Source organism: Pyxicephalus adspersus, chromosome 5, assembly GCF_032062135.1.
Source record: "Pyxicephalus adspersus chromosome 5, UCB_Pads_2.0, whole genome shotgun sequence".
NCBI lineage: Eukaryota > Metazoa > Chordata > Amphibia > Anura > Pyxicephalidae > Pyxicephalus > Pyxicephalus adspersus.
This window is the reverse complement of record NC_092862.1, coordinates 62,266,363-62,287,311: the sequence shown is the minus strand read 5'-3', so window position 1 is coordinate 62,287,311 and position 20,949 is coordinate 62,266,363. Positions and strand designations below refer to the sequence as shown.

The window sequence follows — 20,949 nt, the reverse complement described above, 5'->3', positions numbered from 1 at the left end:
TAAGTTAAACTGACTAAGGCAGCAGAGAAAACCACTAATTGCAAAATATTGGAAGTTCTAACAGCAGTAAAACCACCATATAAGACTTGTGATTAGCTGAATGCCGGAATTTCTCCGCAGCAAACTCTCCATAGCTTCCTAAGCAGCTGGAGACCAAATCTTGGCCCCATGTCCAGTGCGTTTATTTTTTAATTAATGATGTAATTATGATTTATAATCTAAAAATAAACGCTTCTGGAAATTCAGACTCAGGAATAAAAAGAATATGAGCCCTGATAAACAGAAAGCTGAGAAAGCAAAGGAAAGCTTCTAAAACTGATGACAGTCACAGGAAATTTTATTCAAACTGAATTGGTCTTGTTATAGGAAAGCGTTTATATCAGAAGCAGTAACCTGGATTATGCTACTGACCATCAATGTCCCACTGTACTCAAAAAGACTATGGGCTATAAAACAGGGAATCTGACATTCCCTGGTGGGAATCAATTACAGGTAGTTCCGGGGTTACATACCAGATAGGGACTGTGGGTTTGTTCTTAAGTTCAATTTGTATGTAAGTCGGAACAGGTAGATAACTTTATTAAATGCAATTAGGACAGATGTTTGTCTCAACATAATATAAGGCAGCATGGTGTCCATTATTGTATAAAATACTCACTGTAAGTTAACCACAAACAAAGCAAAAAAAAAAAAAAAATCTTTATGGAGCCTAGACCTTCATTAACTTCTGGAGCAAGCTGTGCTTTGATATGCAAAAAGAAACAACTGCAGAGTTTGTCTTGGTCATTAACCTCCTTGGCGATAATAATAAAGATTTTTTTATATTTAAAAATAAATTTATAAATATCAAAGTGGCATCTGTTTCCGCTGGCCACGCATTCCCAATGTTCACACGCCGGGGATGCAGACGCCTGCTGGGCATCGCCAGGTTACACAGAGGCCTGACCAGCATCGCCAAGGAAAGAAGATGCCGGGCATCACTGGAAGACGCTGCCAGCAACACTTACCAGGTACGCTTTTTGAACTGCCTGGTAATTCCACCCTAAGTGTGGCTCGGGGTTATCGCTTTTGGTACTGAAAATTAAACCCGAGCCACACTCGGGATTACCACTAGGGAGGTTAAAGAGTTACAAGAGGCTGCAGAAAGAGCTCACTCCCTAGGATCACCCATAACCTTAGCTGTGTTTAGCAAACGTCCTGCACAGTAGTGAGCAGGGAAGCCCGGTTTGCATCTAGGAGACATCCATATGTCAGATGTCCTTAACCCGGGGACTACTGGTACAGCCATTGAAACAAATGGACTATGAAGATTCCCACAAGGGAATCCCTGTGTTATAAATCAAGCCCTATGTGTGGATAACAATTAATATGAGATACAATGCAGAACAGGTTGATGATCTGTGCTGTAGTGAACAGGCTTAGGTTGGAGATATTACAGATAAATGCCTCACATAAAGGCAATTCTACCTGCAGCACACATTGCACAGATATCACTGTAAGGATAACAGTAAGTGCACTCTTTGTTTTATTGTATGATTTTGTGGAATTTCATAGCTTTGTTTATTTTATTCATATCTGAAACTAAAATCCATTCATATATCATATACAGTACTAGAAAACAAATCACCTCTCCCTTCCCATACTCAAAATACAAAAGCAGTCGTCACCATGCCTGTAAAAATATGCACTGAACATCAACAAAATAATGACTCATTTTACACTTAGCCTGTCTGAAATTAAATACAGAAGCAAACCTGTGACACAAACATCTGATTTACAGCGAATAAAGAAAGGACTTCTTAACTAAACCGAGCAGGCACTTCTAATGCCGCCTAACCTTGTATTCAAGGACCCCGGAAGAGCCCGGGCTGCTGTGTTGTGTGCACGTGTTTCCTGGTGCGCCAAGCATGGAAGATCGGATAGAAGTGTTGTGCGGTTGCTATGAACAGATTCTGTTCGGCTATAAAGTACAGCCAGCAGAGGTATGCGGACTGAGCATGGGCAGGGGACAGGTCGAGTTTTACGGAGAACGAAAGACTCGTTTATATCTATGTCGCTGCATCTCAGTGTGTGCAGCACGAGGGGGCTTCATTTATTGCATGTCATTTACATGATTGTGTCAGCATAGAATTAGTTATATTATGCCTTAACATGTCACGATGTCACTCCTCTTACTGCTGTAGAGCTGCATGTTGTCTCATTCAGGGCTGTCAATGTACTGTCACCCATGATCAAGGCAAACAATAATATTTCCAAAGTACTGCACAGGGTATCATACAGGAAGTGGGTAACAATCCCTATACTGTAGGGTTGTGTAGTAATACAGGAAAATACATAACATCAATTATAAGTAACACAATACAATTAGAGGCTTATTTACAAATATAGTATAGAGGGGTTGGAAATGTTATGTATGATGACAGAACTGAAAGTTCAGGTAACAAAATCTGGATTTGGATTTTGACAGATTCGTGGAAATATTCTCATTTTTTTTAGTAACAGGACAAATAACTGTTAATTTTATTTTAAAAAGGGTGTTGCACTTAAAAAAAACAAACAGAATATCTACTTAACATAAAGGGGTTGTCTACCCCTTGTGGTACACTTTAATTGTTGCCTTTGCATATGTAAATATCAGTTTAAAATGATTTTTTCTGCCTTTCAGCAATGGACAGCTACCTCTGACTTCACAAATCATTCTCACACAGCTTCACTATCAGTGGTTGCAGTAAATAACAGATTTGTTGCTACTGGGAGCAAAGATGAAACAATTCAAATTTATGACATGAAGAAAAGAGTGGAGCATGGAGCTCTGCTACATCATAATGGTATGTACCATGAAATACTCAGAAACAGTAGAATATGAAAGGTCTGGTAAACTTTATTCACTTCCACACATTTGCAGCTTATTGTACAGACTTGTCATGATTCCACGGGGACATGGAGTCCTTTTCACATGGAGTGATGGGTCAACACAGCATGCAAAACGCTGGGCACCAGCAGTTGAGTTAAATTCTGCTTTAAGACTTGCTGCCAGACTTTTATAGACACACTCTTCGATGAGTTGTGTGCCAACATCACCATTTTCAATAAACTTTTGTTACCCCTGTCCAAATGGTTCTGTTAAATTATTTGGGCTTGTGCAAACAGCAGATGTTTGTAAAGGTCGTTTGTGGTCACAACTCATGGTTGTGTGATGCCAAAATCATGCATCCTTCCAAGTTAGTAGTTCAAGCAAAGGTCACACCTTGCTAGTATGTATGTTAGTGGTGAATGTACCTTTTTAAAATATGTTCTAATAAATCTGATTTCTCAATGTTAAATATTGCTTGAAATAACTAATCTTTTAAACATTTAATGAATGACAGCTTGACCTTGAGAAAAAGATTCTGTTATGCTAAATTCTTCCTTTGCATGTCTAAGTATGCAAAGCATCATAGCTGTGATGACTCCTGGAAGTGGGGATTCTCCCACTGCAATATCACACAGTTGCATGTCTGTCCTAGTAGAAACGGAACTTGCAGGGTTTGGGCATTGGCAGCCTGCACCACATTAGAAGATTTATTCAGCTTATTTTATTGTATTCAGGTACTGTTACATGTCTGGAGTTTTATGGGAATACACACCTTTTAAGTGGGGCTGAAGATGGATTGATTTGTGTGTGGAATACTAAGAAGTGGGAGTGCCAACAGACTTTCAAAGCACACAAGTGAGTAATAGTTTCTTGTGCTCTATGTTCTGTCCAATATGGTGATATTAAATTGGGTTCATGTGTATTTTCCAAAAACAGCCAGGTGCTTACTGAAAAGTGCCGGGTGGTGCGCCTGGCTAATAGGGGCTGGGGAGAATACTAGGTATCTCAAGCATTTTAGCACAAAAAGAGGGCTACAGAACCCATTTTCATTACAGTACATGTACCTGTGCTCATTTTCAAAACACAGAGACTGTTCTGCAGGGATGGAGCTAGCAAGCCACTGATGGTATTCAAGCAGATAAGTAGTCATTTCAATTGGCTTTTTTTGCTGGCCTTCAGGGGGGGAACCACTAGTGTCAAATAGACCTTTCATCCATCAGTAATATGCATCCTGCTATTGCTCACCTCTTTGGAAATGCTAGCACCTTGGTTGTTTCTAGCTTTAATATTTTGTCACTGGCCTAGAACAACTATGATCCTAGTAAAATCCGAGAGGAGGCAAAATTCTGAACCTAATTAGGAGTCATAGTTCCAAAACACACTTGCAGCAAGTGAAAGTCAGGCAAAAATGACTTTTTTTATTTGTATTAGATCTGGGTTAGTGATTACGACAATATTGAAGCTAGAACACCAGCAAAACTGCTAAACAAGTTCAATGTTTTGCTTGACAGGTTTACTGTTGCCTCATATGAACCTCTATTTTAACTTTTGTTTTGGAAGAGAACAGAGACTACATGTAAACTTGTATTTCTGTTTTATACCTCAACACTACCGTTCTTGTATATGGGTATATGAGTTGATGTCCACACGGTGGAGATTTCCATGTGTTGCTTTAGCAAAATTGTTTTTGGGATGTAGCCAAAGATGTTGGTTTGGTTGCCGATCAAATCCAAATTGCCCAATAAAAAAGGCACAATGTTGTGTTGTGGCTGCTATACTTTATATAGCCAGCTTTGATTAGACATATCAGTGCTCAACCCAGAAATTGTTTGAAGCTGGGTGGGTAGAAATTGTAGGCAGGTGGAAGCCCCTGAATTGTGACCAAACTTATCAGTAACCACACATAAACCGCCAGGTGGTTACTGAAAAGTGTCGGGTTGTGCACCCTGCTAAAAGGGGCTGGGGAGAACACTGCTTATGGTAATATGCCTATAGCATGGCCGTCTGACATGTAATATCATATCTGTACATAAGCATACATCCTTAATGCATATGAAATCCATTTGGCACCATAGTGTGGATCTGTGTCATTTTGTTAGACATATTATTGTTCTGTCTTCTCACCATACCTCCAAATTACTGTTTAAACCAAATCAGTCAATATTAACAATTCATGCTTGTTAATGGAATTAGTTTAAGACTATCCTGAGAAAATGCTAAGTTTCATTAATGCATTTGACCTTCAGTTTACCTTATTCAAGCAGGTTTTATTAACACTGTTACTCAACAAAATCCCACTGACACAAGCACTAACAGAACACAATTTGCTGAATCAACTCTGATACTTTACTAGTGCAGAATAGGAAGTCATGAAGTCATTTTAATGTTTGATTGGTACACAGGTAAATGTAACTTTTGTGTGATTTTTTTTTTTTTTTTTTTTTTTTTGTATAACAGAGGGAAAGTCTTGTCCCTTTCAATCCATCCTTCTGGAAAACTAGCCTTATCTGTGGGGACTGACAAGACTTTAAGGTACGGCTATTGCAGTGTTGTTTATGTGAAAGAACTCTTGTGCTTACACATTTATACCTGATCATGAACATTTTAAGTTAATGTATTGTCTGTATTCAGTTGAATGTTCCTAAAATATGTAAAAGAGATCAGCCTTAAACAAATATTCTTCCTTTATATGCTATTGACTTAAACAACCTTATTACCATTAACCTCCCTAGCGGTAACCCCGAGTCACACTCTGGGTGTGTAAACCTATGGAAGGTAATAGTAAATACAGCCTTACCTAATCCGCCGGCATCCTGCGTCGTCCATCTTTGTGTTCTTTCTTCTTCCTCCAGCCGGCTTCTGCACGCGATGAGTCACCGGGAGTTCCCGGTGACGTTCGTGCATGTGTACGTTGCCAGCAGGATGCGGGGCGGGAAATTCAAAAACCATTTGTATTGCATTCAATGCAAAATAACTGTATTGAATGCAATACATTGAATTTATATGTGTAAAATCAGTACATTGTTTTCAAGAACATATATTTTACAGTATATATAATAGTATAAGAATAATATGTATTTTTTTTCTATTTAAAAAAAATTTAGATTTTTTTTAATTTATTCAATTTATTATTTTTACATGATTTTGTGTTTCAAACTTTAAAATACTCATACTATTATATTATACTGTAAAATAAATTTTCATGAAAAACAATGTATGGCTTTTAGACATATAAAACCGGAAAGAAATGAACCGCTAGGGAGGTTAATAATCAAATACTTGTATGCACATATAGGTAGCAGTCACTCTGTGTGGCTGTTAATCATTATATCAGTGCTAAGCTCCCTCTATTTGCTGTGTTACATAAGTCTATATGTAACTACAATAATAAGTACCAACGTTACCATCATTTAGGCTCAAAGGCTAATTAAAGTTTTAGTAACTATTCCTATTTAAAGCTGAACATTGAGCAAGAATTGATTACTTGTTTATACATCACTCCTGCTGCTGGTTTCTCTCCTTACTGTCTGATGGTTTAGTTTTGTGGAGGATGCTTTTGGTGAGGACAGTGCAGAGCTCATGATCTTGCACCAAAAAGGAATGACAAGTGGTTGGAGCAGCCAGGCAATAAAACGTAGGCAGTGGTTGTGAGGGAGCAGTGCAGTGCAGCTTAGCAGACCACCAGCTGCTGTGGGAGTGAGGGATAAGGTTAGTTTTATTCCAAAGGTACAAAACAGTTTAGCTTTAATTTAGAAGTATAAATATATATATTTTTTTACTGTGTTGCTGTGAGTTTTTCTTTCCCCCCCCCCTTACTTTCTGTCCTCAAGACAATTGTTGTATTAACAGGAAGTGAAAAAATCTCCAGCTACACTAAATTTTGACAGGAGTTTAAATCTTTCCCCATTTTATACAAACTATGAAAAAAAGACAAATTTGGGTAGTGATAAACATTGTTTGCAGAAAACTGCTACGTGCAATCCCAAGCAAGCATTCCTTATAAAGTACTTCACATTCAATTAAAGGGCTGTTGCTATCATTAAAGCAAACATGTATGGCTTCCTTTTCAAAATTCTGGCTGGCTTGCCGTGTATGTCTTTAGTTCTATTTAATTACAGAATTGAAACCCATTACTATGTTGAGGAGTCTTAGGCTGCATACACACTTGCAATAATTGTCATTGAAAACAAAACATCTTAGTGGCTGGTGATGAAGCGTAGGAAAATTGGGGTGGGGTCAGGCACAAGACCTTATTGCCCTAGAAAGTAATTGTGTTTTAGAGAACCTGGATGCAAACAGTGCAGGGGGACCTTAGCAGCTCCTCCCCCCCTTCCCATATTGTGGCCCAACTCCACAGTAACCACCCAGAACAGCAGGGTGGTTACCGAAAAATACTGGGTGGTGTGCCCGGCAGAAAAGGGCTGCCGAGAACAATGATACTTCAGAGTTCTTTAAAGCTAGTAAGTAGCAAACCACAAATACTGTGGACTACAAATGAACCATGGGATGCATGAATTGCAATTTTTTAATAGCAAGTACATAAGCTATCTCATTTAAATCATGTGACTATGTTACATTACATTTTTTTAGGACCTGGAACCTTGTTGAAGGCCGATCTGCATTCATAAAAAATATAAAACAAAGTGAGTTGAACTATTTTGTCATTTTGCTCTTTATATCATTTTAACAGGCTACTGTAATAAAACATTCTCTTATTCTTGCTTACAGATGCAAATATAGTTCAGTGGTCTCCCAATGGGGAAAAGTATGTAGTAGTCATACAGAACAAAGTGGATGTATACAAGCTTGAAACTGCTTCAATTATTGGTACAATCAGCAATCCCAAGAGGATTTCTTCTGTACAGTTCATTAAAGTAAGTAGACCCTTGTGTTAGTGGCCTATACGTATTTCCCAAATTGTACCAAAACATGTGCTGCAAAGGAAATGTCTCCCTTTTTGTAAAGGCCTGTGTCCTGGTATCTCCTTCACTCTTTTAAGGCTAGGGAGACACAGCAAACCACCTTGAATTATGTATGGATGTGCCATCCTTGAGGTTTTAGACTACTTGTACAACCTTGGTACTGCCTCGTGCTACTCTATAGTATTGGTAATGAGAGGGATGCTGGACAAATCCAAGACTAATGTAAAATTCGTGAGGATGAAAAAGGAAAAGTGATATGGTCTGTTGTGAACCGTTTGAGGATTGTATTCAAATGTAATGATAAAAAAACTTTTTGTGTTTTTATATGCTGACATTGGTAAATAAGTCTGAATGTCACATGTTGTAAAGAGGATGCCAATTATAGAAGTACTAATTTTGGGGCACATAAAGCAGCTACCGTACTGACATCAAGATTTCTCTGGGATTTTGCATACCAGTACATGAAGTTTGGCCTATTATTTGGGCTTTGTATAATTCTGGTATAGTTGCAAAGAGTAATGTTTTTATTCTGTTCTGTTCATTTGTGTCCCTGTGACCCCTGGTCTCCCATATGTCCTTTTGTCATAAGGAAGTTACTGGGGGAGGGTGAATCCCCCTGTGCATTTCAGGAAAACAATAAAAACCTGGCAAGTTCAGCCACCCTCTGTTCTATCTAAAACAAAGTAAAAATCTGTTTGCTGATTGGCCTTAAGGAGCACCTAAACTGTCAGGGTAAGCAGAAGTGGCATGTTGCAGTCACATATATTCAAAACTGGAAGAATTTTGTTTTTGGGTTATTAAAAGCAGGTTTTAGGTCTACACACAGTTATAAATTTACATTCATTTAGTTCACCCTTAACTGACCTTTGGCTAGAATCCTAGTGATTACACCAGGACTACATAAATTACATTACAATAAAAAAACAATAAGTCTCCTAATTTATAACAGAGAGCTTATTTTGTTCTCCACTCCTCTCTGCATGCCTTGGCCCATCTCATTCAATAAAATAGGGACAAGCTTTGTAGCTGTAGTTCTCCCATAAATTGGAATTAAACCAGACAGTGCCCCTGTTCTGTCATAGGGCACCGCCATCTTCTTCAGTTTCCCCTTGTGATATTTGGCCATCTTGATTGCCCAGGCTAGAATGATGTAACTTCAGTGCAGGCTCACAGCAAGGATTTGCTAGGTATCTTGGGCAGCCAACAGAGCGATCTGGCAAGTAGGAAGCAATATTGCAGAAGTGACATAACCTGTCCCTTTCTGCAATAATGATCTGCCTGATCCAACATTTGGAACTTTATTTAGAAGTGGTATGACTGCAGTGCTTTTTTAAATAAATGTATTTATTGTTAAGTTAGGTTATTTTTTATGTTTCTTTAAATTTAATCTGCTCAAAATTAAGAGAATTTTCATCTGGAAACAATCAGTGGAAGTTTGTAGTTTAGCAAAGCACTTCTAAATACTTTTTAAACACAATCAAGTTTTGTAAATGTGTTTTTTTAAACTACCAAAAGTCTTCATGAAATTCAAGTGCAGTGTTTTTCAGGCTGTATAAATCAGAGTTCAGCAAATCCTGGCACACATCCTTTTGTAATGTTGGCTTTTTATTGTAGATGGTTTCCATGTAATGCTGGTTTATTTGTGTCCATGATTTTTTGAATGATATTCTCAGATATTGCATAAATCCATGCATACACTAGGCCCTGTTAAGAACAACCTCTCATTTGGTTCAGTGTTAAAAAACATGAGAAGGCAGATTCTTTGTTTTTCCGAGAGAGAACTGCTTTTAGTTGAATGAGTTGGAAATGCTCCAAGTTACTTTGTTGTTGTATAAAATTCACTTCAGCCAACAATTTACAGTAGTGTCAGCCTGCAGCCAGTTCATTTGCAGTGTGTGGTGTTCATTATTTCAGGCTGCATAAATATTTAATTATGGGAATACTAAAATGTTTTCTCTGATTTGGAAAGACTTTCTGTATTGATATAACAGTGTAATACAATTTAAAATGTCCTGTATTATACATCAACAGGATGATGTTCTGGCTGTAGCAGGAGATGAAGAATTTATCAGAATTTATGATGTGGAGTCTCAGAAGTGTCTGTGTGAATTTACAGCCCATGAGACAAGGTTAGTTCGTGTTTAATCTGCTTTGTACTATATATGTTATGGTGTTTATTGAGAACTGTTATGTGAGAGTATTTGTCGTCTTTTTTTGCTTAACTTCTAACGCACTCTTTCTTTTGTACCAGAGTGAAAAATCTGTATTCTTTTAAATATGAAGACTTTCATGTACTTGCATCTTCCTCAAGTGATGGTTATGTTAAACTGTGGAAGCTGAATTTACAGAAGGTGAGGCATTAGGACTTCAGTTTTTTTCACCTTGTTAATCCGTACTGTTTAAAACCACATAGTGTTGTGAACTGTCTAGCATTTTTTTAAATCTATTTGTATAAAGGTGTGTTTAGGCATTCTGTATGTGCTTGTGTGCTGCATATTGCTACTGCTTTTTATTTTTCTGGACTCTGAGAGCTGCATATCCTTGGTGTCATTACCTATCACCAATAAACAGAATAACAAGTTATAAAAAACCCATATACAGCCATCAATAAGTCAGGTAAAATGTTTGTAGGCTTTTCACTTTTTGATCTTTGCAGTACCAGGAATCCTATTTGGTTTCCTTAGTGCAGTTTCAGCCATAGAAAACCAATTGGCTGCATATATCTTTACCTAGTGCAGAAATAATGACATTAAACTTTTTTGCCAGGTACAAGTTAAATATGGCACAAGTTTTTGGTGCTAAGAATAATTGGGACCCTGCTTGGCCTATGTTAAGAGCAATGGAGAAGGATGCAATTTATTTACCTGTAGATGTTTAGGTATGGAAGGGGCATATTTAAAATTTCAGATATTTTAAGAGCATGAAATTATCAACACAGAAAGCTAATTAGAAAAATAATGTAGAGGGGAGGATAGTAACAAGCGGGAGGTCCTGTCCTAGTCAGGCAGGATGAATCATTAAACGATTTTAGGAGACTTCTGTTCTTGATCTTCTCATGTAATAAAAATCTGTCATCTGTAGACAGCTTTAAAGGCCGTTCATATATATCCTGGGTACAGCTTTTAATGTTGCATTTATGCTGTAAAGAAAACAAACCATAAAGAAAGGTAGCATATTTTGTTGCTGTTAGAAAAATGCAGCATGTGTGCAAGTAGAGTAATTTTCATATTGCCACCCTAATTGCTTTATGAATTAGACATGTGTTTCTCAGCTTGTGCTCCAGAGACCACTGTCTGAAGAATTGTTTTTATTTTCATAATGTTTCAGGTTTGTGGTAAGGACTAAAGAAAGCCTGTTATAGAATTAATTTTTAAGTTACCATAAAACATTGATTGGGGTAAATGTTGAAGAGTTCTCAGTGTTATAGCTTTAGAATCTAGTAATGAGAAATCAGCCACTGGCATGGGTGTTTATTTCTGGAACTGCAATCGGGAAATTGTGACACCTTTATGTTCTGAAGCCACTGGATTTTTTAAGATGCTGTTTATCCTCTTTCGGTTATGGATAGCTTGTTTCCATACACACAGTGAGAGAAAGACATATTTGATCGCCTGCTGATTTTGTATGTTTGCCCTCTGACAATGAAATGACCAGTCTATAATTGTAATTGTAGGTTTATTGTAGCTGTGAGGGACAGAAAAACAACAAAAGAACCCTCAAAAACCCTGTGCTCAAAAGTCAGAGCTTGATGTGCATTGTAATGAGTGAAATAAGTATTTGATCCCCTATCAACCAGCAAGATTTCAGGCTCCCTGGTGTCTTCACTGTATGCAGGTAACAAGCTGAGATTAGGAGCAACCTCTGTAAGGGAGTGCTCCTAATCCAAGCTTGTTACAGTACCTGTATTAAAGACACCTGTCCACAGAAGCAATCAATCAATCAGATTCCAAACTAGCCACCATGGCCAAGACCAAAGAGCTGTCAAAGGATGTCGGGGACAAGATTGTGGACCTACACAAGGCTGAACTGGGCTACAAGACTATCGCCAAGCAGCTTGGTGAGAAGGTGACAACAGTTGGCGCAGTAATTCGCAAATGGAATAAACACAAAACTGTCAATCTCCCTTGGTCTGGGGCTCCACTGGCAGTGGCACTTGTCAATGATCTCAGGACAGCTGGGACCATAGTCACCAAGAAAACAATTGGTAACACACTGGGCCATGAAAGCCTGAAATTTTGCAGATAGCACATGTACAGGCCAGTCTGCAGTTTGCCAATGAACATCTGAATGATCCAGAGAAGAACTGGGTGAAAGTGTTGTGGTCAGATGAGACCAAAATTGAGCTCTTTGGCATCAACTCAACTCGCTGTGTTTGGAGGAGGGGGAGGAATGCTGCGCATGACCCCAAGAACATCATCCCCACTGTCAAACATGGAGGTGGACACAATGTGCCTTGGGGGTGTTGTTCTGCTAAGGGGACAGGACACCTTCACCACATTGAAGGGACAATGGACGGGGCCATGTACTGTCAAATCTTGGGTGAGCACCTCCTTCCCTTTGCCAGGGCATTAAAAATGGGTCGTGGACGGGTATTCCAGCATGACAGTTACCCAAAACACATGGCCAAGGCAACAAAGGAGTGGCTCAAGAAGAAAGCATATGAAGGTCCTGGAGTGGCCTAGCCAGTCTCCAGACTTTAATCCCATAGAAAATCTGTGGAGGGAACTGAAGGTTCAAGTTGCCAAACATCAGCCTTGAAACCTTACTGACTTGGAGGGGGTCTGCAAAGAGGAATGGGACAAAATTCCTCTTGAGATGTGTGCAAACCTGGTGGCCAAATGCAAGAAAGGTCTGACCTCTGATTGCCAACAAGGGGTTTGCCACCATTTACTAAGTCATCTTTTGCGAAGGGATCAAATACTTATTTCACTCATTACAATGCACATCAAGCTCTGACTTTTGAGCACTGGGTTTTTGAGAGTAATTTTGTTGTTGTTCTGTCTTTCACAGCTATAATAAACCTACCATTACATTTATAGATTGGCCATTTCTTTGTCAGAGAGCAAACGTACAAAATCAGCAGAGGATCAAATACTACTTTGCCTCACTGTACTTGAAAGAGGGAAGAGTGGAGAGGTATACCTGTCCAGTTCTAGTTGTTGTAATGGTAAACTGGGAAAATGTTTTGCAGACATAGCTAATATATGTCCATAGAGCATACATTCCGAGTAAAAAAAAAAAAAAAACACAATATATTTTTCATTTTTAGCTAAATACTGAACCCTTGTTACTTTGCGAAGTCAACACATCAGCCAGACTGACTTGTCTTTCCGTATGGCTTCCGGAACATGGTGACAATAAAGAAAAAACAAAGGCGCATACATCTGCTGGTAAGGATGGATTTTCTTTTTCATTGGTTTAACCTCATTATAGTTCTTTGTCAATATTGGGGTTTGGGTTTTAAATCAACTTAAATGTACAAAATGTATAAGGTATGTGCAGGTTAAAGTGCACCCATGCTTTTGTGGAAGGGAAAATAAACTTTTTTTTTAGAAAAGCTTCCCACATTTCAGGATTGATGGTCAGGATTTCACATAGGTGATAAATGTGGAGAAAAGGAGGTACTCCACAAGTCTCATTGTACTCTGGTACAGTTACTGTGGGGTTGATATTTAAGTCTGATTACGAGATTCCAGAGCTTAAAAACGTGACAAGAAGCAGTCCATGTAGCTGGAACTTATTCTGTGAAATATCCTGCTTATGTTTAAACCTATTCTAAATATTTATTTCCAGAGAAGGATGAATGTCCCAAAACGAAAAGGAAAGTCCCTGAGGACAAAGATGAAAATAGTGACGCAGAAGAAGCAATTGAAGAACAGGTGGTGCACAAGAAGAGGAAACGTACAGATAAACAAAAGAAGAAACAAACAAATACGGACTGAGTTCGTCATTGAGCATATTGTATTCTACAAATCCGTGTGACATCCACTTTGCTGACATGCGCAGAATAAAAGTTTTATTTTGTAGCTTTCTGTCCTAATGATTTGACCACTTTAGTTCATAGTAAGTGTAAAAGACTTTTTTCTGGTAAGAGCCACAGAACAGGTATTTTCTGTACCTGCAGAAATATTTCTTGGCCTGAAAAATGGGGAAAAAAGCAGCCACCTATATATACACAACAATATTTCTTTTTCTATCTTTCCCTTGGGTTTAGATATGCTCTTATGCTTGAAATGCATGTATGGAAGACACGCTACCTGTTTTAAAAAGGAGATTTTCTTCCATGTATTTCTGTACTGCACCCATCCACCTAAATCCCTTGTCAGTAATTTGGCGTTCTGGAAACACTCCTACTGGTAAAGGTGAATTACCCTCATTTTACACACTTGTATACTTTCCGGTATTTTTTCAGATATTTGTTATTAAATACACTTTGTTTTTTGTACGTTTTAACATTGTGTTGCTTTCTACTAAACATCATAGCACCAGAAAATTGTAAATGGTGTCCTTTTATAGCTAAATGACATTCTGATGTCTTTTAATAATTTAAGCAGAAAGCTCTGTGCACTGCAGAAATATTTCTTTAATATGGGTTATATGATTGTGCAATGACACTTAAAGTCCAAGTCTTACAAAGTTGAAAGTTGCTTCAGTTGAGTCATTCCTGTGCTTAATGACCTAGTTTACTTACATTCACTGGCCACTTTATTATGTACACCTTGTTGGTACTGAGCTACTTTGTGCCTTCAGGACTGGTAAAATTCTTCATGTCATATATTCAACAAGGTGCTGAAAACATTCCTTAGGGATTTTGGTCCATACTGACATGATGGCAGATTTGTCAACAAGCACATCCACGATGCATATCTCCTGTTATGCCAAATCCTAATAGATAATTTGAGATCTGGTAGCTGGATGCCATTAAAATACAGTGAATTCTTTGTCATGGTTAAGAAACCAGTTTGACAATGATTTAAGCTATGTATGTATGCATGCAAGTGCATTATCCTGCTGGAAGTAGCCATTCGAGGTGGGTACATTGTGGTTTTAAAGGAATGGACACAGTCAGCAACAAGATTGAGGCGGGCCATGGAATTTCAATGACTCCACCACCAGCTTGAACCATAGATATCAAAGCAGGATGGATCTTATTTAATATTGATGCCAAAATGTGACCCTACCATCCCAATGTCGCAGAACAAATCAACACTCCTCAGACCAGATGGGTTTTTTCAGGATCTCATGTCCAACATACTGTGTGAATTGTGTAAATCTCAGATTCACTGCTTTATAAAAAGGACCCTAGGGAGTTCTAAACAAAATAAATTCTAGAGTCACATACTAATAATAGAACTGTAAGAGACCTGGACCACCTATAGGTACCTGATTGAGGACAAAGATGTGGCATGCAGTTAAGACAGGGAGGAAATGGGAAATGCACAGCGCGGTGTTTGATAAATGCTTTCCTTAAAAGATTTATTGGTAGCCTGAAAAACAATCTAATACAAAAAGCTACAGAAGTTTTTCTTATGTCCTTATATTTGTAAACCGATACCAATGATCACCTTATGTCACTTACAGGGTACAAAAGTATTACTCTGTAGTACAGTAGCATTGCTTGTAGGAGAAAGAATGTCCCTGTGTTGGAGATCAGAGGCAGAAAAAAATGCTTTATATTGCTGTCAGTGTCAGCGATAACCCAACATTGGTGATGGTGGGACTAAAAAACAAACTGACCATACCTTGTGTGAATGGGATTGACAATACCTTCAGCAATGGTCCTTATATGGATGTCAATCGGTGCCCAGTGGCTTATTAGCCTAAAAGACTCTGCTAAGGAGTATTACCACTACAAGAACTATGCAGACACTATTAGTTGGAGGATCAATCCTTTTTCCAGGCTAAATGTAACTAAGAGCATGATGTCAAATCATCCAGGCAGGTAAATCAACCTTTAAAACAGCAGGCTTCCCTTGGACTTAAAGAGAATGTTATATTATACCTTGAGAACAAAAATACAGCAACGCTAAAACATAAAAAAAAATGTTATACATTTCAAGTAAAAGTCCCCCAAAATCTTTCATATAAGTGCACAAAAGCAACTTGGTAGTGTAAACACTGAAGCAGGGCCTTTTTTTCTGCAAACCCCAAACTTTAAACAATTTTTCTGTGTAAACATGCAGCACTGTCATATAATCTAGGCAATAGAAGTGATCATTATAAGAAATTGACCCAGTGCACACATAAATGTGTTTTAGGCAAAAAAAAAAAAAAAAAAAAAAAAGCTTTCATCCTCATTTTATCATGTGGCAAAAGATTCTCAAATCAGTACCTCTTGCACTCCAATTCTGGAATTTTCACGTAGTTCATATACATTAAATAATAAAAATTTGTGCAGAAAGTATGCACAGGGCAATCGCAGTGTACAGGTTCTATATGATCAACTGAAAATACAATATATATATCCACACAACTCAGCACTTCCATTACAGTAATCCACCTAGTACAGTAACACAGAGCTGAATATGTTCCTCCATGACCACTAGATGGCAGCAACGTCCTGCTGTACTCATTTTATGTGTATATGTCAGTATGCTCATTGGAATAAGAGGAAATGGAAAATCATCAGGCATAACAAAGGAGGGATACAGAGGTGCAAAGTGTGCACTGCACAAGAGCCCTGAACCTTTCCAGCCAACAGGGGCACACTCGTAGGCTACATATACCACTGAAAATAATGGATATATTGACACAATAAAATGTATTCTGAATAGCACTACAATCACTGTCCAATCACTTTAGCACCTCCCTTGCTGCCAAGTGACTGCTGGGAGTAAAATTAAAAAGCATGCTTTTATCTATGCGACTCTTCCTTTTCCTTATAGTGGGCCTATTTTAGGGTCCACAGCAGGGGTGTAGTGTGGCGGGCATGCCGTGCCTTTCCTTTTTCGGGACCCCCGTATAGGCTCTCCCTGTGTGCTCGCCCTGGATAGCCTTCACTATTATTGTGCCCCCTCTTCTCTTTTTAGAGCTACACCCCTGGTATCAGCCTTGGTAGGTTTATTGTCACCATGCAGAAATACCACATCTATGAACATTATAGAGGACTAAACCCTTAGCAGCTGGCATCATTCTTTGTCTGTACTATATAACCCCATATTAATTATTATTATTCAACAGTATTTATATAGCACCAACATATTATGCAGCGCTGTACATTAGAGGTTGCAAATGACAGACAGTGACACAGGAAGAGGAGAGGACCCTGCCCAGAAGAGCTTACAATCTAGGACAATCATATGCTTCAACATACCATTTAATCAACAGATAATGTAATGGTCTGTATTAAGAGTTGTACCAGAATCCCAATATTGCAAAATATAAAAGGATAGGCAACTTAATAGGTCAAATCTACAAGGGTCTACTTAAAAAGAATAATTTAAAAAAGATAAAATTTCAATCATTTAATTATGCATAACATTAAAAATCAATTTTGCATTTCACAACCATGCTTCATCACAGGAGTGCAGAAAGCACAAGACCTGGCCATGTTCTCCATTGTGTGATAAGAGTTTTTCTTGTTCACCATCACATAGTTATCCAATGTGTGTACAGATTACAAGGTCTGCACTGTGAATAGGGAGAACTCATTCATGTTTACAGTCACTCAATATCAAGAGACATCACAAAGAGATGCCTATCATCAAACAGTAGTATTATGGATGGCTTACAGAAATTACAGCAATGTGAGTTCTGGACAAATCAAACCTTTAATGATTGGATCACTTGTGAGTAGAAAGCCACATTCAGCAATTGCAAAAATGCTTATCAGGCTGTGCACACAACATCTTATCTAAGTCCTGAACTATACAAATTTTCTACTTCTGCAGTATCCTCTGTTAGACATAGACCAAAAGGAAAAAGGAACTAAAACTTCTACAGTTAGGTTCATAAATATTTGGACAGAGACAACTTTTTTTCTAATTTTGATTCTGTACATTACCACAATTATTTTAAATGAAACAACTCAGATGCAGTTGAACTACAGAATTTCAGCTTTAATTCAGTGGGTTGAACAAAAATATTGCATAAAAATGTGAGGAACTAAAGCCTTTTTTAACACAATCACTTGGCTCAAAAGTAATTGGACAAATTAAAAAGCTGAAAATAAAATGTTCCATTTCTAACACTTGGTTAAAGACCCTTTGCTGGCAATGACAGCCTGTAGTCTTGAACTCATGGACATCACCAGATGCTGGGTTTCCTCCTTTTTAATGCTCTGCCAGGCCTTTACTGCAGCGGCTTTCAGTTGCTGTTTGTTTGTGGGCCTTTCTGTCTGAAGTTTAGTCTTCAACAAGTGAAATGCATGCTCGATTGGGTTCAGATCAGGTGACTGACTTGCCCATTCAAGAATGTTCCACTTTCTTGCTTTAATAAACTCCTGGGTTGCTTTGGCTGTATGTTTTGGGTCATTGTCCATCTATATTATGAAACACCTCCCAATCAATGTGACTGCATTTAGCTGGATTGGAGCAGACAGTATGTCTCTGAACACCTCAGAATTAATTCGGCTGCTTCTGTCCTGCCACTGGCAGCCATGCACACCTAAGCCATCACACTGCCTCCGCCATGTTTTACAGATGATGTTGTATGCTTTAGATCATGAGCACCTTGCAGTGCACCCTCTGTATTTACTTTCATGCAGTCTTCTCTTTATGGTAGACTTGGATATCGATACGCCTACTTCCTGGAGAGTGTTGTTCACTTGGTTGGCTAATGTGAAGGCGTTTCTCTTCACCATGGAAATGATTCTGCGATCATCCACCACTATTGTCTTCTGTGGACGTCCAGGACTTTTGGCGTTGCTGAGTTCACCAGTGCTTTGTTTCTTTCTCATGATGTACCAAACGGTAGATTTGCCACTCCTAATATTGTAGCAATTTCTCGGATAGGTTTTTTCTGTTTTTGCAGCTTAAGGTTGGCTTGTTTCACCTGCATGGAGAGCTCCTTTGACCACATGTTGTCTGTTCACAGAAAAAAAAAAAAAAATCTTCTACATACAAGCACTCAAATGATCTCCAGGCCTTTTATCTGCTTAATTGATAATGAGATAATGAAAGAATTGCCCACACCAGTCCATGAAATAGCCTTTGAGTCATTTGTCCAATTACTTTTTAACCCCTGAAATGAAGTGATTGTGTAAAAAAAGGCTTTAGTTCCTCACATTTTTATGCAATCTTTTTGTTCAACAAAAAAGTTGTCTCTGTCCAAATATTTATGGACCTAACTGTATGTGCAACATTTATATTACCTAAGCACACAGGTCACAAAACAGGTCAAAATGTTCTTATACAGTGGAGAGTTTTCACTACGTTATTGGAGTTACTTTACTGCAGTGGTTTGGGGAAGTTTATTCATTTTAATTATTATTTTTTTTTATTACCAGCAAAGCATGCCTGTTCTCAAAGAGAGCAGGATAGAGTTATAAGTAGAAATGTCTTATATGTGTTTTAGGTAGTCATTGGAAAAGAAATGATATAGAGGATTTCCTAACACTATGTAGTAATTATTTAGGAAGAAATGTCTGGTGTACATGAAGGAGGTTGTGACATTGCCAAAGTCCAGTTACAATAATGTTTTGTGGTTATTACACAGTCAAGTTGTATAACAAGTAAATAATATTGCACTTCTTTTTTTTTTAATGAAAATATGGTTCTCACACAGAATGTAGTGATCCAATAATCCCACTGCATAGTTACCAATCAACAACATTAATGCTCCCTATGCAGCATGGTATTGGATTTAGTGTTAGCATTTCAGTAGTATGATTATTTAGGATTTTTAAAAGTAAAAGTGGTACATTTAAAAATCCTCATTATTTTAGATTTCCCACCCAATCCCATCTACCTGCCAAATGGTCCCACCCTCCAGTCTAAGACTCGCGACGCCTAACCGGCATCTGCTTTCCCTGGTCTCACGTCCCCAACGTTCAGATGCCAGGCACTGTTGGAGGATACTGCTGGAACGTGGGAACCAGGTAGGACTTGGTAAACCCCCTGGCCGCTGGACCGCCTTTGGTATGGAACATCCAGCCCAAGCCACACTCGGGAATACCGCCAGGGAGGTTAATTTAGTTGTATTCATCTCGTGCTGATTCTAAGTATTACAATCTTAAAGCAGACTAAAATAAACATAATGAATTGCAACGATTATTTTGAATTTTTTTAAACTTTTTTTGTTTTAAAGTTCCCGCCTATAGCAATAAAGTATAAAGGGGAGACCAGCAGCCTCCTATAATACATACATCACATATTGCAGGAGGCTGCCGTATATTCCTTCTGTGCATGCCTGAGATTGGGGCTGTTCTCAAATGTAAAATAAAAAAAAAGTGCTCAGTCTTACACATCTGCAGATTGACATCAAAACCTATTATCATTTGGAGGGGAAATGTCACCTAAACTTCTGCAGTGTGAGATTGGGGCAATGTCATCAGGAACATGGCAGCATGGACGATAATGAAGAGCCCTGGAGAGAAGATAAAAAGCAAGCCAGCATGGAATTCCCTGTGTGAGGTAGGTACATTGACCCATGGTCTTCAGCAAGAAAAGGTAAGGTATGTTTTTATGTTCTACTTTAAACACTGACTTCCTGTGGATCATTTCATGGCCCTACATGACTTGGGGGGAGGGTTCTTATGGTAGTGTTGCTGGATTTACCAAATATTTATTGTGGTAATATTTGTGCTGCTCAATTGCATGTCACCTGAAGAAGAGTTACAATTCTTCACATATCACAACTACATAATGTACAACATTCCCCCCTCCCCATATTCCCTTCTAAATCTATCATTAGATTGCAAGCCTTTGGGGCAGGGTCCTCTCCTCTTGTGTCGCTGTTTGTCATCTGCAACCCCTATTTAAGGTACTGCGCTGCGTAATATGTTGGCACAATATAAATACTGTTCATTATGAGGTTATATAGTACAGACAAAGAATGGTAAAGATTTTCAGAAGGATTTAGTCCTGTATAATGTTCACAGATGTGGTATTTCTGCATGGTGACAATAACCCTGCCAATGCTGTGTTATTTTTCAGTGGTATATGTAGTGCACCCCTGACTACCATGACAGCTCACACTCCTTCGCCAATTAACAGACAGCCTTTCGCGGCTCCA

General features: G+C 38.4%; 1 protein-coding gene across 1 annotated transcript; it reads left to right on the top strand.

Annotated features, from left to right (window-relative positions):
- The first annotated feature begins 1,836 nt into the window (after nt 1-1,836).
- PAK1IP1 (PAK1 interacting protein 1) lies at nt 1,837-13,802 on the top strand. Its single transcript, XM_072411716.1, has 10 exons — nt 1,837-1,982; nt 2,666-2,828; nt 3,589-3,709; nt 5,312-5,386; nt 7,445-7,497; nt 7,583-7,728; nt 9,808-9,905; nt 10,028-10,127; nt 13,046-13,166; nt 13,570-13,802. Exons 1-10 carry the CDS (start codon nt 1,908-1,910, stop codon nt 13,716-13,718), a joined length of 1,101 nt encoding a protein of 366 aa, XP_072267817.1. The 5' UTR covers nt 1,837-1,907; the 3' UTR covers nt 13,719-13,802.
- Nucleotides 13,803-20,949: the final 7,147 nt, after the last annotated feature.